The 23,123-nt window shown below is 30.6% G+C and overlaps 2 protein-coding genes across 5 annotated transcripts in view; both read right to left on the bottom strand.

Moving 5' to 3' along the window:
- The window catches only part of LOC118069619 (homeobox protein onecut-like), a 35,589-nt gene extending 19,461 nt beyond the window's left edge, over nucleotides 1–16,128 (bottom strand). For 2 of the 4 annotated variants that reach the window (XM_035087851.1, XM_035087853.1), the window contains exons 1-2: nucleotides 13,677–16,128; nucleotides 8,139–8,246 (exon numbers count right to left, since the gene is read on the bottom strand). In XM_035087851.1, the coding sequence (XP_034943742.1) occupies nucleotides 8,139–8,246; nucleotides 13,677–15,183 (1,615 nt within the window). In that variant the 5' untranslated portion in view covers nucleotides 15,184–16,128. The remainder of the gene's footprint in view (nucleotides 1–8,138; nucleotides 8,247–13,676) is intronic. The other 2 variants (XM_035087852.1, XM_035087854.1) reach the window with 1 other exon arrangement.
- Nucleotides 16,129–20,366: 4,238 nt separating this feature from the next.
- Nucleotides 20,367–22,368, bottom strand: LOC118069507 (uncharacterized). Its single transcript, XM_035087672.1, has 6 exons — nucleotides 22,126–22,368; nucleotides 21,568–21,692; nucleotides 21,235–21,459; nucleotides 20,764–20,899; nucleotides 20,535–20,664; nucleotides 20,367–20,452 (listed from the first exon to the last, which is right to left on the bottom strand). The coding sequence occupies exons 1-6, from the start codon at nucleotides 22,366–22,368 to the stop codon at nucleotides 20,367–20,369; spliced, it is 945 nt and encodes a 314-aa protein (XP_034943563.1).
- Nucleotides 22,369–23,123: the final 755 nt, after the last annotated feature.

Genomic DNA, 23,123 nt, shown 5'->3' with positions numbered 1-23,123 from the left:
AGATTATTGATTAGGCAATAACTCAAGGACTACTCAGACAGGGTGCACACATTGCCACCATAACCTAGGCTCCTTCGGTTGGTGGATCCCAGCACGGTTACGTAAATTATTATCTTAATCAAAGGTTTATATTATTTTTAGAATAATTATTATTTCTTTTTTTCATTCAATTAATTCTTTAATATTTTATCATGGAAGGAGAGGGATCAATGATGCTTTTACTTTCTTCAATGAAGGTTTAAAAAAGGTTTTAATTACTGACAAACAAATGATCAGAGAATCCGAGTGCTGAAAATTCATTTAATTTAGCATCAGTGTTTTTACTCAATATTCCGTCATTTTTCTCCTCATAATGCATTTATTTTATTCAACTGTGAGGAATAACAAATAAAAAAAATAAAATGGAGGTCGTAATCATCTGCTATGCCCACATCACCCTTACTCTCCCCTAAATATTTTTAAATATTAAAGCTCAAGGAATTTTTTTGTAAATCGATAAAATGTTTGTTTGAGGGTCTCAACGACTAATGAATATTTCGAAAATAAGAAATTTTATTTCAAGTAAAGATGAAAAGCTTCAAGGAATTTATCAAGTAAACATTTTTATTTATTTTTTAAATTCTTATAACTATTATTCAATCATTTTTTAATCATCACTTAAACTACATGTAAATAAATTATCAATAAATTTTTGTTTATTACAACAGAATGTATAATAAAAACACTATTGTTATAACATTTTCAAAAATTAATAAATCATCTCGTTCCCATAAAATTTGAGAAACATAAAATTCAATATTGTGGTAAAAATATTGTTAAACATTGTTATTATTTAAATATTTTCAATATAACTGAAGTTAATATGTAATATTAATTAATATATTATAATTTATAGTTATTTGATTAATAAACAGAAGCAAGCAATATTAAAAAATGAAATATAAAGATAATAAAATAGAATATTTAGTGAAACATTTGGGAAGTTATAAGCTAATATTGGCTGAATATTTTTTTGTTGTGGAATACTTTATTCATCAAATATTTATTAGTCGAGGAAATTGTGGAGAGAACTGAAAAAAAATACTTGTGGCCAACTAACTGAACAAAAAAAATCAATTTTATCTTCATATATACTAAAATCCACTGCAGATTAGAGTATTTAAACAAATGTTTTTTCCTAAAAAAAAAAATTAACTCTAGTGTTCTTGATTATTTATAGTTGAAACTAATAATGAGAGCAATAACTGAAAAAAAAACTCTTCAAATGTCAGCTCTTAATAGTCTCATAAAAAAGAAAATGTCAAAAAATTTGACAAAATAATTAGAGCGATAAAAATCAATGGCAATGACTAAACATAACTGATGAAAAAATGAACATATTATCATCAAAAGCTGAAAGGTGAGGTCATCAACAATGCATCTGTTATATAAAATGTTTATCAGATTCAAAATGGGTTTATTTGTTAAAGTGAACACAAAATATTGTTTAATGAATATTCAACAAAACATATTACCTACAGAAACTGGCAGTCGTATTGGAGTCATGTATGTACCACAACCTGGTACAGATTTAGCAGAAATGCATTTTATTATTAATGGTGAGGACCAAGGAGCATGTGGAAAAGATATTCCTTATAAAGAAAAACCCATACATACAGTTGTCGACGTGTACGGAACTACAAAACAAGTTAGAATTATTCAACTCTACGGTGGTGAGTTTCTTTTAAACATTGCATGATACATTAAACAATAGATTGATTATTAACTTCTTGTATCTTTTATAGTTTCCACGTTACAAAGTGCGTATCGAGATGCTATCCTACAATACACAAAAAGAAATGCGGTAAATTCATTACCCTTACCACAAATGTTGAAGAAATTTTTATTGTATCAATCACAATGACATGAAAGCCAGTAATAATGCCATACTTCCTTTGCTTCAATATATTCAAGTGTAAAATAAAAAATCAGGCAGGTCCTTTTATCATAAATAATTCCAACATCTATAATATGATGAATATGTAGAAGCCTTGAATGCAAAATTGATGCAATAAAGATACATTCTGACTAATAATTGTGATGATCGAAAAGGTAAGTAGGTACAAGGTAAGAGACTAAATTTGTTAGCAGACTTTCTTTGACCAAGAATTGCCATACCACAGAATGTTGGCCACAATGTTGAAGACACAGCTGAGCCATTATTGGAAACTCGTTACATGCTTGGTTCAACGTTACAGAGGCCTGAAACTACCGAGGTGTAACACAAGTGTTTTGGTGAACTGCTGCCACTAAATTGCATTCGTGTCCACCTCAAGTGAACGTGGAAATACATCGGAGAGAATGTCCTTTGCAAATGTGTCTTTGAAAAAAGATGACAAGATTTTGGGAACATTAAGATCGTTTTGAAAATTAGTTTTTTTTCTTACAATCTTATAATTATTTTAATTAAAATAAAAATTTAATAAACAATTACCTAAATAAATAATAATTTATAATTACTTTATGATAGTTTGTACCAAAATATAAATCATTATGAGAAAGTTTTCATCTAATTATCATTTAGTCATCATGCCATTAAAACACTGAATAGTTAAAAAAAAAATATTTGGTATTTTTACCCCTGACCATGCATAATTCTATGCATGAAAAATAGTGACGCGACATCATTTTCACATTAAATTTTACTTAAAAATATTAATTTCTAATATGATAGTTAACATTAATTTTATCATTTTCCTTCCAACATTCTAACAAGAGACAGTAATTTATGAATAAATATAGAATCAATTTTGAACAGAACTATTTCAACAATGAAAGTTCAACAATTTTTATATTAATATCGATATTAATTATGCTGAAAAATTTATTTATTGTTTCCTCATTGCAAGGTAAAATTTTACTCCTGGTATAGCATAATTTTTATCCCTTTACAAATATTTCTTATCCTATTGTTCTCACCTTATCTCTTTTTTTTTGTGGAAAAAAAAAATTTATTTTCTTGTATCAAAGCATTTTGACACCATTTCTCCTTCACATATGATGTATTATCTTTTTTGAACATATTGTGAGAATTGAATGTTTGCATCGCGTGAACATCCTAAGTATCTATCTGGGTATCTGTATACAAAAGTTATTTTTTCGATGAAAAAGTGTAGTTTCTTTGCACAGGAATACAAAGATAAAATTAATTTATAGGTATAAAGGTGATATTATTTAGTTTGAATCAATCCTCGTAAGATACCACTAATCTAAAAAAATTAAAAATGTTCTTACTAATTGGCACTAAGCCCAAGAGACTCTCCATAATTGTTTGTTCATGCTCAGTACGTGAGTGGGTCTATCGTTCTCGACCGAATTTGACACAATACTCTATTAAAAAACACTTGATTGTTGTTATTTAGAGCAATGTATTTGTTTTTATACTACATTACCAAAAAAAAAAATACTATCTGCTGATGGAAAAAAAAATCTCTTAGATTATTTTAGAAAAATGAAAATCAATCAACTTGATGATGACATTTTGAAATACAATCAGGAAATAGAATATCATAAATGAGTCGATATTAATTCGATTGATTAGTTAATTATATATTGCTAATTCTTTGACGTTTATGACATTAGTTGTTCCAACTAAACAATTAATGCAAAATTCTTCTTAACTTTGAAATAGGATTTTGTAATTTTGGTAAATTGACGTTTATATAAATAGATAGATTAATCATTTTATCAAATATTCATTTCAATTAAATTGCAGTTAATTTTTTATAAAATAATCTAATTCAATCTAAAGTATTTGAATTTTTTAACTGTAATTAATATAGTAGAATTATTGCATATATATGATTTAATATCATTTTGACTCAAGTGTGAGATTTCTCAACAATACAAATTAAATTCAATAATATTCTACAGAGTAATACAAATACTTTTATCAACTGAAAACTTAATTTAAATATTTATAAATAAAAAAAAAACTGGCAGATTTATAAAAAATAAATGATTTGGATTTAGCAGAAAAAAAGAATTGATAAAAATAACAAAACTTATAAAATTGATCTCCATACAACTCTTATGACTGGCTCATGAATAAATATTCCCATAGATGAAAAATCTACATTTGATGAATTGCTTGAAATGAATATTATTATCAGACACGAAAATTTTTAGCCTCACTTAAACTCTTTTTTTCTTAGTATTTATAATTAGTTGGTGGGATTTAACGTCTGATAAATAACCACTATTATCTAGTGAATCAGTAGTATAGAAAATATTATTAATAGCAAACTTTAAGTTGGCATTGACTTCCTCATTTTAGGTAACAATAATTAATTAATTAATTATTGCTTTACTTTAAAGTTTGTAATTAATGATATTTTGTGCTCTCTAAAAATAAATCAGTGCAAAACAGTGAATATTCCATTTTAACTGAAATTTTATCATTATTTGTAAAGCTCAAAAATTCTTCAGAATAAATTGATCAATTTCCCAATGATCCTAGACATTGGACTCAATGACCACTGATACACCCAACTTCTTAAGGACGATGAAAATAAGTAAAACATTTTAAAAGCTGAGAGAATCTACGCCTGTCGATTGACAAACTTTTCTATCTCAATCCCAAATGCTTTTTTCAAGTACACGAATTCATTATCGAAGAATCGATTTAATTAGGTGGTTTTCTGAAAAACTTGACAAACTTGTTCTCCCCTTCAAGATCTTGACTACATTTTTTTTTCTTTCTTTTGAATCTCGAATTAAAAGATAAAAACTTGCTTGAAAAACATTCCCATTGATTTTGATATTTAAGTTGGAGCAAGTTTCCAATAAGCAAAGAGAAAATGTATTTCTTACATTTGGTACCTCTTAGTACCGGGCGCATGAAGGCTAGAAGTAAAGAGAGTAGCGTTACACACCCTTAAAGGCAACAGTAGAATATTTTATCAGCGAAACATCAAAGACATCAAAGTAAAGTACCTATTAAGTGTATTAGTTAAGGAGCTAATTAGTTTTCCTACGTAAAGTGTTCACAACTTGGATGTTTTCCTCAATGTTAACGTCAAAAACATTAGTCATTCACTTATTTTTCCTCTTTAATAGCTACTTCTGGATATTAAATTTATAATTACATGTTTAGAAAATTTATTAGATAAATACTACACTACCTCCACCTATTTTAATAATGATTAATTCATTGAAATTAACGGATTAGCAGACCTTGTCAAAATAATTACTCCAATGAGTTTAGAAAGTGCAACTTTTCTGTTCCTAAATCAATATCTTGGTGATGTCCAAATATTATTAGCTGATAATAACAATTATTTTGATTCAATAAATCATCATCATATATTTTTTTGTAACCTAATTGAAGTTAAGCCAAAAATAGTCATTTAGCCATCATCATTAAATTAGCTAGAGACTAAAAATAATCATTTAAGAGTAAAAACTTTGGAAAGAGTGGCCCACATTAAAACTTTCTGAACAAGTTATGCACATCGAGGATGTGGGTTTTAAGCATTTTATTTAGGTAGTAGTGTTGTGTATGACTGCTTTAACGTAATAATATGTATTTGGAAAATTTAAATTCACTTGAATGCATTAAAATAAAGCAGTTGATATATTATTCAGACAAAAAATGTACAGCACGTGCAGTGTGTCAAAAAATACACATCTTCTTCGTCTTCAATAAAACATTAAGTGTATTTCAAAATAGATTACACTGAGCAAAATGTTGAACCAAAATTGTCATCATATTGCATGATTTTAAACTGGGGACAGGTCAGGAATGGAGTAAAAAGTTTCCCAATTTGAGGGGTAAAAATTATTAGCACATGCTACATCATTAGCATTACATTATCATCCTTCAAGAGTCCTCACATTTAAGGAAAATTTCAATAAACAATTATAAATACGAATGGTCGATCAGTTAATCGACTGATTAGATCGTATGACCAACTCTTAAAATGCGAAATAATTTTTATTTTATTCAATCATAATAGAACTCACTCTAGAGTAATTGGGTAATTTTTGTAACCATCTGTGACATATCCTCAGTTTACTCACAATATGAGGGGAAGCTAAATTTTGACCAACAATTTTTCAGTGTATCCAACTTGATAAACTATAGAGAATAAAAGTGTAGCATAATTAGAAATGCAAAACATGAAATTTTTCGAAAGTGAAAAAAGGTGATTTGAGAAAGAGGGCATGAAATGAGGGTAAAAGACGAATAGAATCGGGAAGAAAAGAGTATATGGTGCTGTGACAAATGAAAGTCGTCGTTGAGAATCTGACACACGCGAATGGGCATGATACGAAGTTTAATTAGGTGCGCCTGCATTGGTATATAGCTATATATTGGTCGTCTCCTCTCACCTCCCCTCTTGTATACAAGCCGATATCCATTGCGGGGTATCGGATAGGGATGGAATGAGTGCCTGAGGAGGTGGATAGGATGAGATATAGGACACAGAGAGGGGAGTTGAGAAGGGTCGTCTTTTTTTCTCTCCTTTTTTCCTTAGACTAGAAAAGTCACAAACCAACGTCGTGGTATTCGAAAAGAGGGGTCTTGTGTCGTTTTATAGGGGATGAGGCAATACTTTTGTACAGCAGCCGGATTGAAATTTAGCGTAGGATCTGAACTAGCGAGATTACCTCTCTTCATGGGGACTTGTTCGATATTGTTGGATAACTTCAACTAACTCTGAGCTCAGCTCTTCATTCTGATACACTATTTTTGTCAGTCGTACTTTTTTCTCTATACGATCAATTTTATATTTATTAACATGCATCTTTGGACCAGTGGATTAATTTTAGTCAATCCCTTTTGCAGATCATTCATGCATTTTCGATTGAAGGTTTTTTTTGCTTCAATGCTTTGTATAATTTTGTGATTAAATTTTTCTCATGAGAATTAATATGGTTGAATTTTTTTTTGAATAATAATAGATATTATAATTTGAATTTTAAGAGAAATTAGAATAATTAATTAGAACTTTTTAATATCGTGTCTGAATGATTTTCATTTATATTTTTTGAAGATAAAACTTTGATGCAAAGTTACTTCTTAAGCAGTTTTTTTCAAAGTTTTACTTTATAATAAAGTGCATGTCGATGGATAAAAATTGTAAATTATATAATATTATTATGCTCTATTAATTGAACCATACATTTAATTTTGTATATTTATATATTTACCCTGACAAAACTATAATTTTAGATTAAGAATAATTTTATTGTTCATTATGATATTTTTAAATAAAATAATATTTATACAATATAACAAAAATGATGACAGAATTGTTTTATTATTTTTTTTATTTAAGAATATTATAATCAACAATAAAATTACTGTTAATAAATGATTAATAAATTGTTAAATATTTGAATATGTATCTTTTAATTTATTTAATTATAGACAGAATACTTTATTAATTAGATATATTTAATATCTATTAGATTGCGTTTAATTTGAATAAACCCTAGATCCAATATAGTTTTTTATCAATTTATTTATTTTATTTAATTTAAGGAGTGATATATTTATGATTCAATAAAGAAATAATGTTATTTATATAAAAGATAAAGTAAAAATTAATTTATATTAAAAGTTATTATTTACTTTTTAATTATTAAAATTTATATTAATTTTGGAATTTAAAATAAACAATGCCAATTTTTATTTTATTTCTTAGTGTTGTTATAATTTTATGCAAATAAAAAAAATATTTGTCCTTTTAGATTATAAAATTATATTCCATTAGCATTTTCGTCACTCAATTTTCATGCAATCACTCAAAAATTCATTTCAAGAAATAAATCATCTCGATCTATTTATTGAATGCATAATTAATTCTCATGAGAAGTAAAAAAAAAGAAAAAAATAATAATTTCAGTTAAAATAAAACAAAACACTTCAAAGTCACAAATTAATTAGTGAAATCTACATTTTTCAAAAAATTCTATTCATCATTTCTAAATATAAACAATCTGTTAGTAAGGTTAGTTGAGGGTCTACCGACTTTTTTCTATTTTGTTAGTTGACAGAAAAAAGAGTAAATCCAAGAAAAAATTCAAATAGATTTTTTTCGTTAGGTATTTTTAGAAATGTTAGGTGTAAATGATTGAGATGTTGATATTACCATATGAGTTGTGAAACTGTTGATGGTGGGTGTCGATTCCTGATCCTGGGTGATGGATATCCAGCATTGCATCCGGGTCTCCTCCGCTCTCAGAGCAGTTACTCAGGGCTAAAACCAAACCGATAGACACACACCTTGCGTTTTCACTAACATACAAATATTTGGCTCGATTCCGTAATTTCATTTCATTACTTCTATCTATCAAATCTAATTTTTAATTTTTTTGCGGAAAGTCATTCTTTTTCTACTATTATAAAAATAATATATATATATATATATATATATATATATATAAAAATACTAATAGCCAAAATGAATTGAAAATAACAAAATAAATGAAAAATGACTTACCGCATCACGAATTATTTTTTTATTTTAATTTCGAATAATAATTGATACTGTTTTCTATTATTGACGAAACGAAATTTTGCGAATTCTCGTATCGCTCTATTTCGTTAAGATTGAACTACGTTATTGGATAAACTTAAAACAAAAAAATTAAATTTCATTCACATAATAATAATAATAATCATAATAATAATAATAATAATAATTGAAAAAATAATTTAATTTTTTTTACACATTATATTATTTAATTTAATGAAAAATAAAATGTTAATTAATGATGAAAGTTAATTATTTAAAATATAATAACAATAAATAAAATGAGAATAATATAAGCCATGTATTGTTTTTTTAACAAAAGGATTTCTGGTAAAATTTAGAAATTAAATGATGAGGATATAAAAGGGATGAGGACAAAAGAGTTGACGGATAATAGTAAGGGATGGAGTAACTACCTCTAATGAATTAAATGAAAGTAAGAGAAACCAACAAAACCCATAGTGTTCAATCACAGCGAAATATATATATATAAATATCAATTAGCATATTTTATCATGCTTTATTGTGAACAGAAATTAATCGCGAAGAATTTAGAAATAATAAATGATATTCTATAGCAAAAATGAGGTGCTTCTGTCTATCCATTTGGTTCTGTTTATTGGGACGAATAATTAGAAAAAAAACTATAAATCAAAAGAGTATTATAATATTTGAGATATAAAATAAATTTAGCAGAATATCTTTGTAGGTCGATGTCCTTATCTTCCGTGTAGATGTTGTTGGTTTCGTTATTTTATCTTCTAGCACGTGTTATTGTGTACATTGGTGGATTTATATATATATTATATTTGGCAGTAGATAAATTTGGGAATCTCACGAAGGTTATTAAGTCGTTGGATTAGAGAGACAAGTTAAACTCTAAATGAAGGATAATCATTAGAGTATGTGTGTGTGGGTGTGTGTGTGTGTATGTCGATGAATCCCAAAAATGCGAATAATCGATTACGTTCAGGACAAATAAGATAAGAATATTTTATGCTAAAAATAAACCACCATCTTTTGTCGCATAAAGTAACAATGCAGAGAGCAATTGTATTGTCAAGTGAAGCTTATCTATAGAAACATACCAAGTATCGTCTTGCATTTATCAGCAAGGCAATGAAGCTGAATTCGAGCTGGCTTAATGTGACGATGTGAGCGTGTGATGATGTAATGAAAATTATTGACAGTCTTAAGAGACTTGGGAAAATTCGTTCAACATCATTCTTTTTATGGTGAAATCTTATAAGTAGGCCTCCAATGTCATTTTAATGTTTAACATTTTTTTTTTTTAATTCGAATTTGTTCAAAGTTATGTTAAAAGATTATTTTATTAGAAATATTTTTTGAAAGTTTTTTATTTAAAAGAATCTATCGATAATTATAAATAAAAATTTTTTGAACAAATTAAAACTAACAAAAAATTATTTTATTTTAAATAAAATATTTATTAACTATCTCTTAATTTAACAAATGAAATAAATTTAAACGTTTTAAATATTTTTAAATAAATTAAACTGTTATAATTGTATAAAAGAAAAGATATAATATTAATTATTAATTTATAAATAAATTTTATATTTAAAAAAAAAATGGTTGTTGAATTATAAATTACCATAGATACCAAATATATTACTGCTTTAGATTTTATATCAATTTTGAATTACGTAACTGCCTTTAAACTTTAGTTATATAAGATTTAATTATAAAAAATTGTATCAAGCTTGAGGATGGTAGAAAATAATCATTAAAACGTTCTCTAAATTAGTGTTATTAATAAATATGACATAAAAATTGCCATTTTTTTTATTATCAACGCAAAATATTTAAACATTTAACATCCAATCCAAGTCGAATTATAAAAAATCTTTTATTTGCTGAGTAAAAATAAAAAATCAATAAGAATAATTTTTTTTAGATTATAAACGTGATTTAAAAATTAATAATTAATGTAAAAAGCCAAAAAGTAAATGTTAAATAATATTTTCTATTAAAATCATGATGGAGTCCTCCCTTACAAGATATTACCATTTTTGTATTCTATTTTATTTTTTAACAAAGGAAACATTTAAATTATTTCAGTGATGTTGATTGTATAATCACCAGGATATATATGAGTCTAGTGTTGTGGTTGAGTTGATTTCTACCAAAAAAAAGTGAAATAAAAATATTTATAAAGATACGTGCTTGAGATGTGGGCAAAATTGAGCTAAAAGCCTGTCCAATTCAAGAGAGGTAACTCTTTCAAGCGATAAATAAAATCAGAGGAATTCATTGAAACTTTGAATTTAATTTAAAATACGATGAGTCAAGTAAATGAGCATTATGTGTATAGAGAGAATCGTTGTGTATGATATTGAAATGAACAGAATAAGTACCCTACCTTGATGACTTTTATCTCTTTTACTTATTCAATATTTTTTTTAAACTTTGATATGGGCAGCTTTTAATTATATTTTTGATTCTTAATTTTACCTAAAAAAAAAAAAAAACTCTACAGGAAACTTTTGTTTTTATGAGTTGACTTGAATAAAAAAAAATGATGTTTGAATAAATCCATTTACTTGATTATCATTGCCAAGTTATTGCTTCTATGAATAATCGTAGAATTTGATTCGAGTAAGTTCGTATACTAATTGTCACGTGAAACTTTGTCGTTAAGAAAATAACTGTTATTGTGATAAATATTCGCTTAATAAAAAATCAATACTTTGTTTACTTGATACACTATTTTTTTTCATAAAAATACATTATACCAAGTAGATAAGTAGAACCAGAAATTTTTTTTTTTTTTTTTATTGATTAAAGTATTAATTACAATCTATTTTGTCCTGATAGTTTTCATTTCTAGTTGGAGTAATAAATAATTTTATCAAAAAAATATTTCAATTATATTTTACTTGGAAAAAGTAACTACTTAACTTCTTTAACAAACAATAATTAATTCAATAAATGATTACACTAAAAAATAAGAATTCTTTCTAATGTTTCGAAAAACATCTAAAACTATTGATATCTCCAATAAGTTGTTTCCAATAAAAGCGAAAAAAGTATCATCATTTGATCCTATTATTTATATAAACTGTTAGTTTTATTTAACTTCAATAGACGAAGAAAAAGAGTATTTTTTAATAATTTACAAATCGTAAGATAATCATTTAAATGAATTATCTGATATGCTATAAGTTTTAGAGAGTGGAATAGTTGTAAGCTGCCCATAATTGATAGAAACATACTTATCCATAATATATATTTTGAAACAAAGTTATGGAGGCTTTGAAGAAGAGCATGATGTTACATCTACACAATCTAACCTTCCATGAAGACAGATGTTATAGCATTCTGGAATAGCACCTAGCTCGACTTGAGTGTTCTCTCTTTGCCTTCTATTCTCTTGGCATCGTCAAGCCTTTTCACCTCACAAGAGAGGGACGGAGGTAAAGCACAACTTTGCTACAAACTCTTAACCGAGACAAAACAGGGTTTGTATTGATTTTTACGCCAGTCCTGTGCACGTAACGTCCATCGCTGACACAGGGTAGCACCAGGTTTAGTCATGGCGTCGAGACCATAGAATGTCACTTTATGTAGATACTTTTCAATTGTCTTTATTACTTTAGTGACTAGGTCTTGGTATTCTGATTAACTGATTTGAAATAAAAAAGGAAAAAAATGCCAGCTAGACTCCAAAAGAGGTGAAGAAGTCTAATGAATAAATGATTCAAGAGTATATACTTGGGGGAATATCAAACAATCGTTGTTTTCAAGCCTTGGGGAAAGTAAGAGTTGTCTAGTCCCTGACTTGCTAACTGGTGCATTCGACCCCTCGAACCGATCAATACTACACTGCACACGCGAGTCAGTGGACAGCTAAGTGTGTGAGTATGAGACACCTGATTATTTGTAAATGAATTCTACAGACATACGATAAGAACAATGGAAATGTCATGATATAAAATAACATCCAAACTATTTAATCGTCAAGTAATTGAATGTTTCAGAGTAATGTAGTTGATGATGATGATGATGATAATTTCCATTTAGCCAGTTCCCTAAGTCTATTTGTGATGAAGATATTGAATAATATCCAATGCGAAGAAAACAATCAGTCTCTAGGGATGATTCTCAATCAAGATCTGAGTTCTCTTTCTTTCAACATTACTTCTGTTATCAAGACCTAAAACAAATGATTCATAATACTTATTTCCTTCTCTCTCTCCCATGTCCTTCAATTCCCTCATGATTTTTCCCGCTCACGAGAACTCGATTGTTTCGTGCCACGAAAGTCTTGGAACGAACATAAAGACTGACACCATTTTCAAGATTATCCTTACATACAACCTGACAAAAAGCAATAAAGAATATAAAAATGTGAAAAATAATGACAAATATGGTGGTAGTTTTAGGAAAATTAAATGATAATTACTGTAGAGATTATTGTAAAACTGATCGAGGTATTTAGAAACGACGATGAAGGGATGTGAGGATATTTTTGAAAGTTAGTGGTGCAGCATGATATGCACAGACAGTTAGAGATAAGGCTTAGACAAGTTTGAGACCGGAAGAGGGGATGACGGGTGGGTAAGCAGCGTGGCGGCAGCATGGCGATAGTGTTGTCTACGGAGAGGTCGCGCTTGCGTTTTGATGAAAATACCACGTGACCACGATCAATACTGCGTGGTTGTTGTATTAGCAGTGATGGTAGGGGATTGCAAACCCTGAAGGATGTTGAATTCGAAAAGTGTTATTCCGCGCGTCTATCTCTGAATGATATGGAAGGGAACGCCTCTCCACGTGGATACCACGTGTGTGCTATTTTCTTTCTTTCTCTTTTGCTCTCATCATACTTGATGTCCATTTTCGCCTCATTCTTATTCCAAAATAGTTGAGGTACACCCCCGATCAATTGTAGAGGTATATTTGAAATTAATTGGCCAAGTATTTCATTTTAATGTTGATCAGCAAGTCTAATTGAGAATTCAGTGCAGAGCACGTGTAAAATAGGAAAAATGACTATAGAGTGCGAACAATGTGGCTATGATTGTTAATTAGATAAAGAAAAAAGGTTGTTTTAACTAAAGGGTTCATGGAAGAAGAAAAGAATGAAGGTGTCTGAATGTTGTTAAATAAGATAAGTTATTTATTAAAACTAACCTGCGATTCGTAAGGCAGACATTCTTTGAAATTCAGGCTCTTGCAACCACTTCCACATTCTTCGAAATGTTTCTCGTCCACTCTTAAGTTTGGACCAAGGTTTTGGATTACGAAGAAGATCGCTGAGGGTACCTTGGCTACGACACAATACCCTTTGGGCGAATATTGCTTGAGGTATGCTATATCGTTTAAGTTCAGCACTGATCCTTTGAGCGAGCTCTTTAGTGTTGATTTCTTCAACTTCACCAGCACCATTTCCCGCCGACGATACAGTCTTCATGACGACCGAAGTGTGCTGTACATGCTGGCTATGTGATATTGTCTGTTGTTGTATTGTTTGTTGTTGCTGTTGTTGTTGCTGCTGTTGCTGTTGTTGTTGTTGTAATTGTGTTTGTAAAGGTGGCGGTGAAGCAGCTGGTACTGACAGCGTCGGGGGAGAATGATGTGAAGGTGCAAAACTCGTCGCTGCAGAAACCGGAGGCGAGGGTGGACTCAATGCTGTTGGACTTTGTTGTAATCTTGGCAGAAAGGCTGGTTCATAATGTGGACTTGCCGATTTATGAGGTGAATTAAGTCCACTTTGACTGTACGCACTCTGAGGTGATAGAGGACTTGGTTGTAGATTAGCTCCTGGAGATGGATAATTGTGTGGTGGTGACATTCCCATTGGTGGTAATTTGTCATAGGTGTATGGTGAACCTCCCATTCCCAGGCTGATATTACCCAAACCGTTATTTTGCATCACAGCAAAACTTCCTGACACACCACCGCTAGCATGTCCACCATAAACAAACTTGTCACTCATCGTTGATATCGGTGGTAATGGTTGAAGTGGCGTCAATGTCGCGTAAGATGATCCTGGTGAAAATCCAGGTGGTGACATTCTTTCTGCGACCGACGTTAAAGTTTGATAAGTCGGTTCTGGTTGCATTGTCCGAAAGTCCGTCGCGTCGATCATACTCGCAACTGACACACTGATGCCGGACGTTGGCGATAGCTTACCCGGACTGAGAAGCTCCGAGTCAGCGTCACGTGAATCAACGTCCACGTCCTGCGGTGGTACGATCACCGACAGGGACTCCCTCGCGCTCGCTCTACCCGGTGGTTCCTGCGATGAAGACAAATCCTCCGCGGCGGCAAGGTCTCGCTCCTCCTTGACGCCGAGCGCGCCAGCCGCGAGCAATTCCAACGGGATGCTCGCGCACCCGATATCGGGACTTTGTGAAGCAGAGGACGACATACCCTCGCCACCAGTTTCACCCCCACTACGTAGTTCTCCACTACCACCACGAGTCGCCTCGTGGTGGTGATGATGTCTGCTCCTACTATGTCCACTGCTGCCACTACTGCCACCACTATCACAGCCACCATCACCGATACCGCCACAGTTGCCATTCGAACCGCCTCTATGACCATGCGTAGAAGCTCCCGTTGGAGAATCGACCGAGTCTAACAATTGCTCATTATGCGATCGGTGATGATCGGTTATGTCCCCTATACCTTCCATTTACGCACATTTAGTTTAGGATATCGAACTTTTTGGCTTTCTTCAATCGTGCTTTACGACTGTCTATTTATATTGCTTCCCGCCGTTATGATAACGTCACAATGTTCCTCGTCACCAGCGCCGTTTTTTTGCAAGCTTCACCACCACTCTGTACCTACTGTTATCATGCGCGCCACCACTAATTCAACCCCCTGGTGTTTGTAACCTCTTCTGCACCACGCGTACTTATTTGTTTTATTTTTATTCTCTCACTAATAAGTATATCTTTGTTTTTCAAGTTTATGCTTTGTGTCACATTCACTAGTTTACACTGTCAACACAATCTGCACACATACCTCGCAATCACTAAACACGTCATAACACTAGTCATAGACGTTAATGTTATGCCGGTATGATGATGATGATGATCCTTTTGTATATCCTCATTCGAAAATACATTTATTATGTTATGTTGGATCTGTGTGAGGATCCAGTAACACAATGACGTCCTACGTGCGCCCATGACACTCGCGAGACGAGTAAGCACTATACACTTTTCATCGTACAGAGTGAATTAAATAACGTAAAAAAGAGAAAGAGAGAGAGAGAGAGAGCAGAAGAAGAAGAAGAAAGAGAGAGGGGTGTCTATATTCTGTATGGTAACCCAAGCAGTTACAACACCCGAGCCAGAGAGTCAGTTCATCGTGCGTCTCTCCCTGGCGTTTTCTCTTTTCTTCTATACCCCTCCTAGTTTTATCCCACCCTGACACTGTGAAACACCTCCTCCCTCAAAACACCCCTACGACTAACGTGCGACGCGTGCGGCTGGTCCAGGTGTTCTTCGTACTATCGTTCTTTCTTTCTTTTTATATTCTCTTTTTTTCTTTTTCTTTCTTTCTCTATATTCGTGCAAAGAAACTACCCCTCGGAAGAATCATGTACGGAGCAGCTTCATTTGCGCACTCCTTTTATCAACTTGATTTGATTTTTCAGTAATATTCTCAAATTTAAAAATCATTCAAAGTTATAATGTTTATAATTTTTACTGGTAATTTCTTTTATTCAAAGACGTACCATAATCATAATGTTTCATCGTCTCCAACCCCTACTTTCAAATTTCACTCCTTTTCTCCTTCTCCCTTATCACTGCCCACCTCCCACTGGCGTCAGTCAGGTTTCTATCGATTTTCCGATACCTCGTGACCACTATAGCTCGATGCGCCGATATTCCCAAAGCGTATAAACACAGATCTTACAGTATTTGTATAATGTCGTTACTTGGGATCATTTTTTTCAAATTCACATTTCATCATCACATTTTCTCTTCTATCTTTCACCTTCAACACTTCACTTTTTTTTTTAAATTTTCAAAATGTCTTATTAAAATAAACACATACTCAATGATTACTCACAACTGTTTATCATTTGAATAAAAAATTGTCATCATAACAAAAATTTATTAAATGTTATTAAAAATATTTGTTCATATGATAAAAGAATGCACGTGGATATAATTGACCGCTACGTTCAATCGAACGTCAATCAAGAATCAATGGACGACCTCAAGTTCACTCATACTGCCATTGTGATAGCACTGTTCTTAAATTCAATTCAACCCTTATCATATTCTTGATATTTCATTTGATGTTCATCCTCTTAACCAACACACAGAAAAGAATAAAAGTAATACAATTCAAAAATAAAAGTCAACAATATTTATCTCAGAAATCACGGCACTGTTTATGCTTGACTAAAAGAACAAAAAACATTGACACATTCGTGGAATAGTCATAAATACAATCGACAAATCAATATCTACTTTGGAAACAGATATATCATGAGAAGTACAACCGAAGCGTCAATAAAGAAATCAATGGCTGCTCCCTGGGCGCAATGTCACTTTGTCAGTTACAGATAATCTTGAATGGTTTGATTGTTATTTTTTTTTTTATCAAACACATTCAATTGAAATATACATATATATTTACGCACCTGATGGAACTTTAGCACGTAAACTTTTCTTCAAGATGTGCCGTAGTCACAATGAAGAGAAGACGAATCCGTATAGCGCGAAAAGGAGTTTAGCCTGCGCCTTGCTCTCTTCTCTGCACGCGCGACATTACACCCCTCTCCCTGTTACCTATTGCTTCACATATATGTATGCGTTGTTCTTCTGTCTTCCTTCCGTTGTCTATGTGCGTAGCGCACTTGAGAAGCGCACGCGCTTCAGTTCGAAGTATTCACTTTTGCCGGGAGTTTTTTTTTCTACTCGCTAATGATTATTATTATTAATCAATAAATATCAATAATCCAATGGAATATCAACAATCATAGTAATATTTTTTTTCAATATTTCAGACTTGAAATAAGAGTTAAAAATATGAAGGAATAAGTACGTCGTTGATGATGGAGTTGCGCAAATCGCAGTATGAAGAGATATGGGAGGGGGCAATAAAGTCCAGGGGAGTAAGGGATGGCGATCTCACTACGGGGATCTGTAACGAACTCGATATGTAGGGGTTGTGAAGAGATGGTGGGATATTCGAGGGGTGGAATGCTCGACTAAGGGCAAACCAGGTACGGATTATTTATTCTTTGGACCCTAGTGTATTTATATTTTATCATTTTTAACGAAAATATCTTTATCTCATTATTTAATCATCATACTTAACTACTGTTCTTAACAGCAAACAACCAAATGACCGTAAATAATGAAGTTTTCGAAACGTCAATTAAATAATTTACCAGCGGAAATATCAGAATATGAAATTCAATGCTCTGTAAGGTAGCATGTGAGGTTTCAGTTCCCCATATGGTGAAGACTATTGCGTGTTACTTAACCCCTCTTTTTTTTTGAGAATTATCAAAAAAAAATTATATTAGAGACAAGTAAGTATTTATATTTATTTTTTCAACAACAAAGTAAGAAGACATTAAGACAAATACAAGGTCATTGGCCTTGATGTTACGATAAATTTTGATTCGTGGTTATAAACTGCAGGGAACCGGCGTTCTCACAGTACGTGGGGTTTCGAGAGTCGGCGATGTAACGTCGATACCTCGCTCTATACTAGATATCGTGGTGTCGTATAGGGTGAGGGTCGAATAAAGGAAAATTCCATGTGGACAAAATAATCGATAGGACGACCGATATGTATATGAATACTTGTGTTGGATACATGTGAGCTGGTATCAATGTAGAAAATAATATACATGTTGGACTCGTGCGCATGTCGATATACCCAGATCGACGCGCGTATATATGAATGTGTATGATCTACGTAAAGACTTGGGAGAGAGTGTAAAGAGACAAAGGCTCTATGTATCGAATATGTAATCAGGTACATAAAAAGAAATTGAAACTGTTATCTCTATATGGTCTTTGATATAACACAGGATATTTAAAGCCCTTTTTTATATCTGCATAATTATTATTTCAGAATTAATCGTGGGAATTGTTTTTAATTATTTGACCGTTAATTTACTGTCTCTAATGATAAAATTGTCAATATTTGTTTTAAAAATATATCAGGTAAATAATTTTAATAATTTCCTGGAATAAATTATTACCATTATTCAATATTAATTTATTATTATTTATTAATCATAAAAATAAATAGATAAATAATAATAAACAATGGAAATAAATATTTTAATGTAAATGCAATTGAATTTAAATTTTTTAAAAGGTAAAAAGTGTTTTGAAAATTTATTTATAAAAAATTTAAAATTAAATATATGAAGATAAGTTTTATATTAATTTTCTTTTTATAGAAAATATTTATGAACAGAAGACCACTTACTTTAGCGACCCTATAAGCTAATGGTAAAGACAACATATCTGAATGATTTTATTAATGTTTTAAGTTGCTGTTGTCATGCAAGCTCTCCTGCTGTATGAGTATACACTCATATAATCATGTATGTATACAAATAATTTCTCATGAAAATAGCTGCTTACACATACGACAAATATTGTAGCTACTATGTACATTATAAAAAACATTGCTTTTTTGTCGTTATTTAAATAATTTTCTATGATCATGAAATAAATAATAAACAAAACAACGTAGACTCTTGAATTATACTTAAATAAAAATACTATTTTTTTTTTAAATAAATATGTATTAATTATTGTATTATTGTTTGTTTGTTGCAGCAATGTCACATGAGGTTACAATCGATTAAAAGCATAAAATTAATTTTAAAAAATGTTTACACATAAAGAACATAAACATATTATGCTATTTAAAGAGAATTATCATCCATGTGTCACAAAATGAAATGACGAAATTATTTCTACAAAAAAAAAGTAGTTCAACATTTGTTGCTTTTTAAGGTCGAGGATTTCTGGCCCAAAAATCTATAAAGATCGGTAGACTTAAATAAGGTTATTGAATAACAGGGGTACCTTGGGTTTTTTAATCTTCATAAAATAGGAAATCGAACATATGATCGAGCACATGGTGAGGGCACACACGAAGAATGAACAGGCAACTGAGTGAGACTGTGGAGGGGCTCCCTGGGGGCTCACCTGCCGCCAGGTGTGAGGGGTAGGACCATCTGCGTGAGGAACTCGTGCCACGAAACCGTTTCCTTTTTTGCGTATTCATATATCCGCCCGTATATATGTACACACATACTTATATGAATATATGTGACACGAGCTCCGATAAATATATGTATATATTTAGGAAACTGGTTAAACTGCCAGACCTCTTTACTTTGATGCTCCAATGTGCTCGGTGTCCTTTAGACCTTTTGCAGGGCACGTGAGATAATTAAGGGTACGTCATGACTGACTACTAGATACTACCGATTTTTCCGGTCTACCTACATTCAATTCTTTGTAATGTAAAGTATACATTTTAAAAATCGTCTGGTCTGATGAAATTCATGAATGTCTATTCATTCAACAGTGGAAAACATTCTGTTAAAGGTAAATACTTTTTTTACAATTTATTAAATTATTGAATTAAATGTTTAATATGGTATTGGTTAAGAAAATACTTACAATTATATTGAATAATATATTTTTATTTTAATTTTTAGTATTTATGTTTAATATCATAATTAAAAAATAAATAAATCTTCGTCTTTGGTTTCACAAATAAACAAACTTGAGGTGAAGATCAATCGAAGAATAACAAATTAATTATCCAATGGATAGAAAAATATTTATCCAGGTGTTATTAGAATAGATTTCAATCATATTCTGCTCCAATTGTGATACTGAGATTTTCAGAGATGATTTTGGTTTGATGATACCATCGATTAGTGTCTAAAATAACTAACAAATACATCAATTTATTGATTAAAAATATTGATTTCTTAGTTAAATAAAACTAAATATCAAAATTCAACAAAATTACTTATTTCTCCTTCATTAACTATGATACTCAATCTGTTACAGACATAATGGCATTCCTTGGGAGGTTCCAAAACCCACAATTTGGATCCCTTGATTTGGGCTTGCCACGATGGATGATTAACGTCATCGATCTTTGAAGAATATGACCAGGTGTTATAAGTAAAAGGGCATCAAATGGATAGCTTACATATATGTCTAGTGAAGAAGTGATTCATCAACAGGAAACTTACATGCATTGGCGCACCGTAACCGGGACTGCCCATGAAAATCCAATCTGTTTTTTCACTCTCTGCTGTGGCTGGCAAGAAATAAGGTCTGTCGTAATGATCACGAAGGATTGCACCAATTTCTTCATCACAATTACTCCTATATTTTTTTAAAACAATATTTTATTATTAATCATCATGTTTATTTTCCCATATTTCAATATTTAATTTCAACGATGACTCCAATTATAGTTAAGATTGTAATAAAAAAGGTATTTGTTCCCTATTCTAATTGACATTCACAAGGGTTGAGGTAAACTCCATGTGTTAAAGTGACGTTATGTAATAACGCAAACATTGAAATCACGGTTTTTGATTGATTTGAAAATAATGGTATTAAAAATAATTAAATAGATCTACATCAATGCTTATTTGCAAAATGAAGTCTGTGTTAATTTTAGATTGTTTAACAGAAAAATGTACTGAGAAACTTACCAACCAACATACCAAGCTTCTGTATCTGCTTTCAACATAGCTCGGTTCTGACTCATGTTGAAAACATCTTGGAGACTTTTGAACCCAGTTTGATAAGGAAAAAATTGACAATCACCATCTCTACCTTGATACAAAGCTTTGAAAAATTGGAAAGAAAATACTTTAGATGCTGTCCAGTTTTTTGTTGCATCTGTAATTACTACTGGCATTCCAGAATATGCATATCTGTTGGGAACATTCGAAATAGTCATCTCATTATGGTTCTCTATTATTTTGATTTATGTCGGATTATTGAACATTGGAATGCTAATCAATCAATAATAGCACTTTCACCTCTCCTCGAATACGTCAGGATCAATATTGGAAATTTTTTCAACCTGTTGAACTCCCAAGCACATTGAACAGTCCTCTGCTGGTCGGAAGATTTTTCGAAAGATATCAGGTGAGTCAATTAAACACTAAAATATATATAAATTATTTTTAATTTAGAAAATTTAATCTAATTACAGGAAATAACAATTACTGATGGAAATTAACATTCTCATGCAAGTTTGTTTATCAAATTTATAATTCAGTGGTTCTTTTTTATTTTATATTTTAACTTATAGTAAAAATAAACTATAAAATCTATACTAAAAATTTATATTTCTCTTGGAATATTTCATGAAAAATTAACATCGCGTGTTCTCGAAAATAACTTTTCTGCATGAACAACACTGTGAAAAATTGGCCTCTAAATATTCTTAGAATTCTGGTGGCATTTAATTTACAATTAATATAACTTTTGTGCTGATTACAAATTTTTAATAACAAAGTCATAAGTTGTTTCTAATGTTGTACTATTTTTTCAATAACTTAATGTTTTGAAATATAAAATAAATAATTAATTACCTTTTGATATTGAAGTGAATCAATATAATTAACAATAAAATAATAAAAAATCCAACCAAAGGCAATAAGAGCCCACACAACTTTTCGATTTATTTGAAATTTAGGCAGTCCACGTAGCTGCAAATATGCGTTCCAAAATTTAAAAGCTTTCGCAGTAGAACCAATATTATCAATTTGCTTTAAAATAGCTTGCAAATCTTTTCTAGCCAATTCAATACGTTTGTCCAAATAGTGGTCCGTCATGGTTGTTACGATAGTTGATAACAGACTGTGAAACTCTTCTTCGAGTGAGCCAGAAGGTTTATTCTGTGCGCAAGAGTGGGTTATCGAAGAAAAAGTGAAACCAAGTGCGAAACAGAAAATAAATGACAAGAAGTTGAAAATGACTTTTTGAACATAATTCAGTTTCTTCATACTCCAATAATTTAATTCTTCAATGTGTCGCTTGAAGATAAAGTTTATCAGTATATTCCCAAAATTTCATGATCCATATAAGATTTAACATCCATTAATTATTTCACTAAAATTTATTCTTGAAAAGATCAATTTAATTTTTGAGAGTATTGAATTAATATTTAATAAATAAATATTTCAATGTCGAAGATTCTTATACAGATAATATAATTCAGTGTAAATTCACTGATTTTTTTTACTGAATTTCACTGACCCTTTTTTGGAATTGGATATCATTTTAATCGTCTAATTCTGAACTTTTAGAATATTTATAGAATTTTTTTGTTAAGTAATTATTATTTATATACAAATCGTCGACGTTGAAATGTTTATTTATAAATTAAAAATATTCACTACAAAATGTAATTTTAAATGAATTAAATTTTCAATATGTACCTGACAATACATATATTTCAGAGCCATAAGATATGAAATAGTTAGTTGAGTAAAAATAAGGGTTTACCAGTGATGTATTAAGAGATTATTTACTGTTAATTAATACTCTCAAATGAATTTACTCAACTGTAATTTTAATGAAAATGAAT

Source organism: Chelonus insularis, unplaced genomic scaffold (genome assembly GCF_013357705.1).
Source record: "Chelonus insularis isolate UGA/USDA-ARS -01 unplaced genomic scaffold, ASM1335770v1 contig_41_pilon, whole genome shotgun sequence".
NCBI lineage: Eukaryota > Metazoa > Arthropoda > Insecta > Hymenoptera > Braconidae > Chelonus > Chelonus insularis.
This window is presented reverse-complemented; position numbering and strand designations above follow the sequence as displayed.

Bases quoted from the DNA above. Each gene is read 5' to 3' on its own strand.
- LOC118069507 (XM_035087672.1), bottom strand. From the start codon at position 22,368: ATGACGGACCACTATTTGGACAAACGTATTGAATTGGCTAGAAAAGAT. The intron at 21,460-21,567 runs GTGAAAGTGCTA...TGTTCCCAACAG, and splicing joins CCTGACGTATTCGAGGAGAG to ATATGCATATTCTGGAATGC. The intron at 20,900-21,234 runs GTAAGTTTCTCA...AAAAAAATATAG, and splicing joins GAAGCTTGGTATGTTGGTTG to GAGTAATTGTGATGAAGAAA.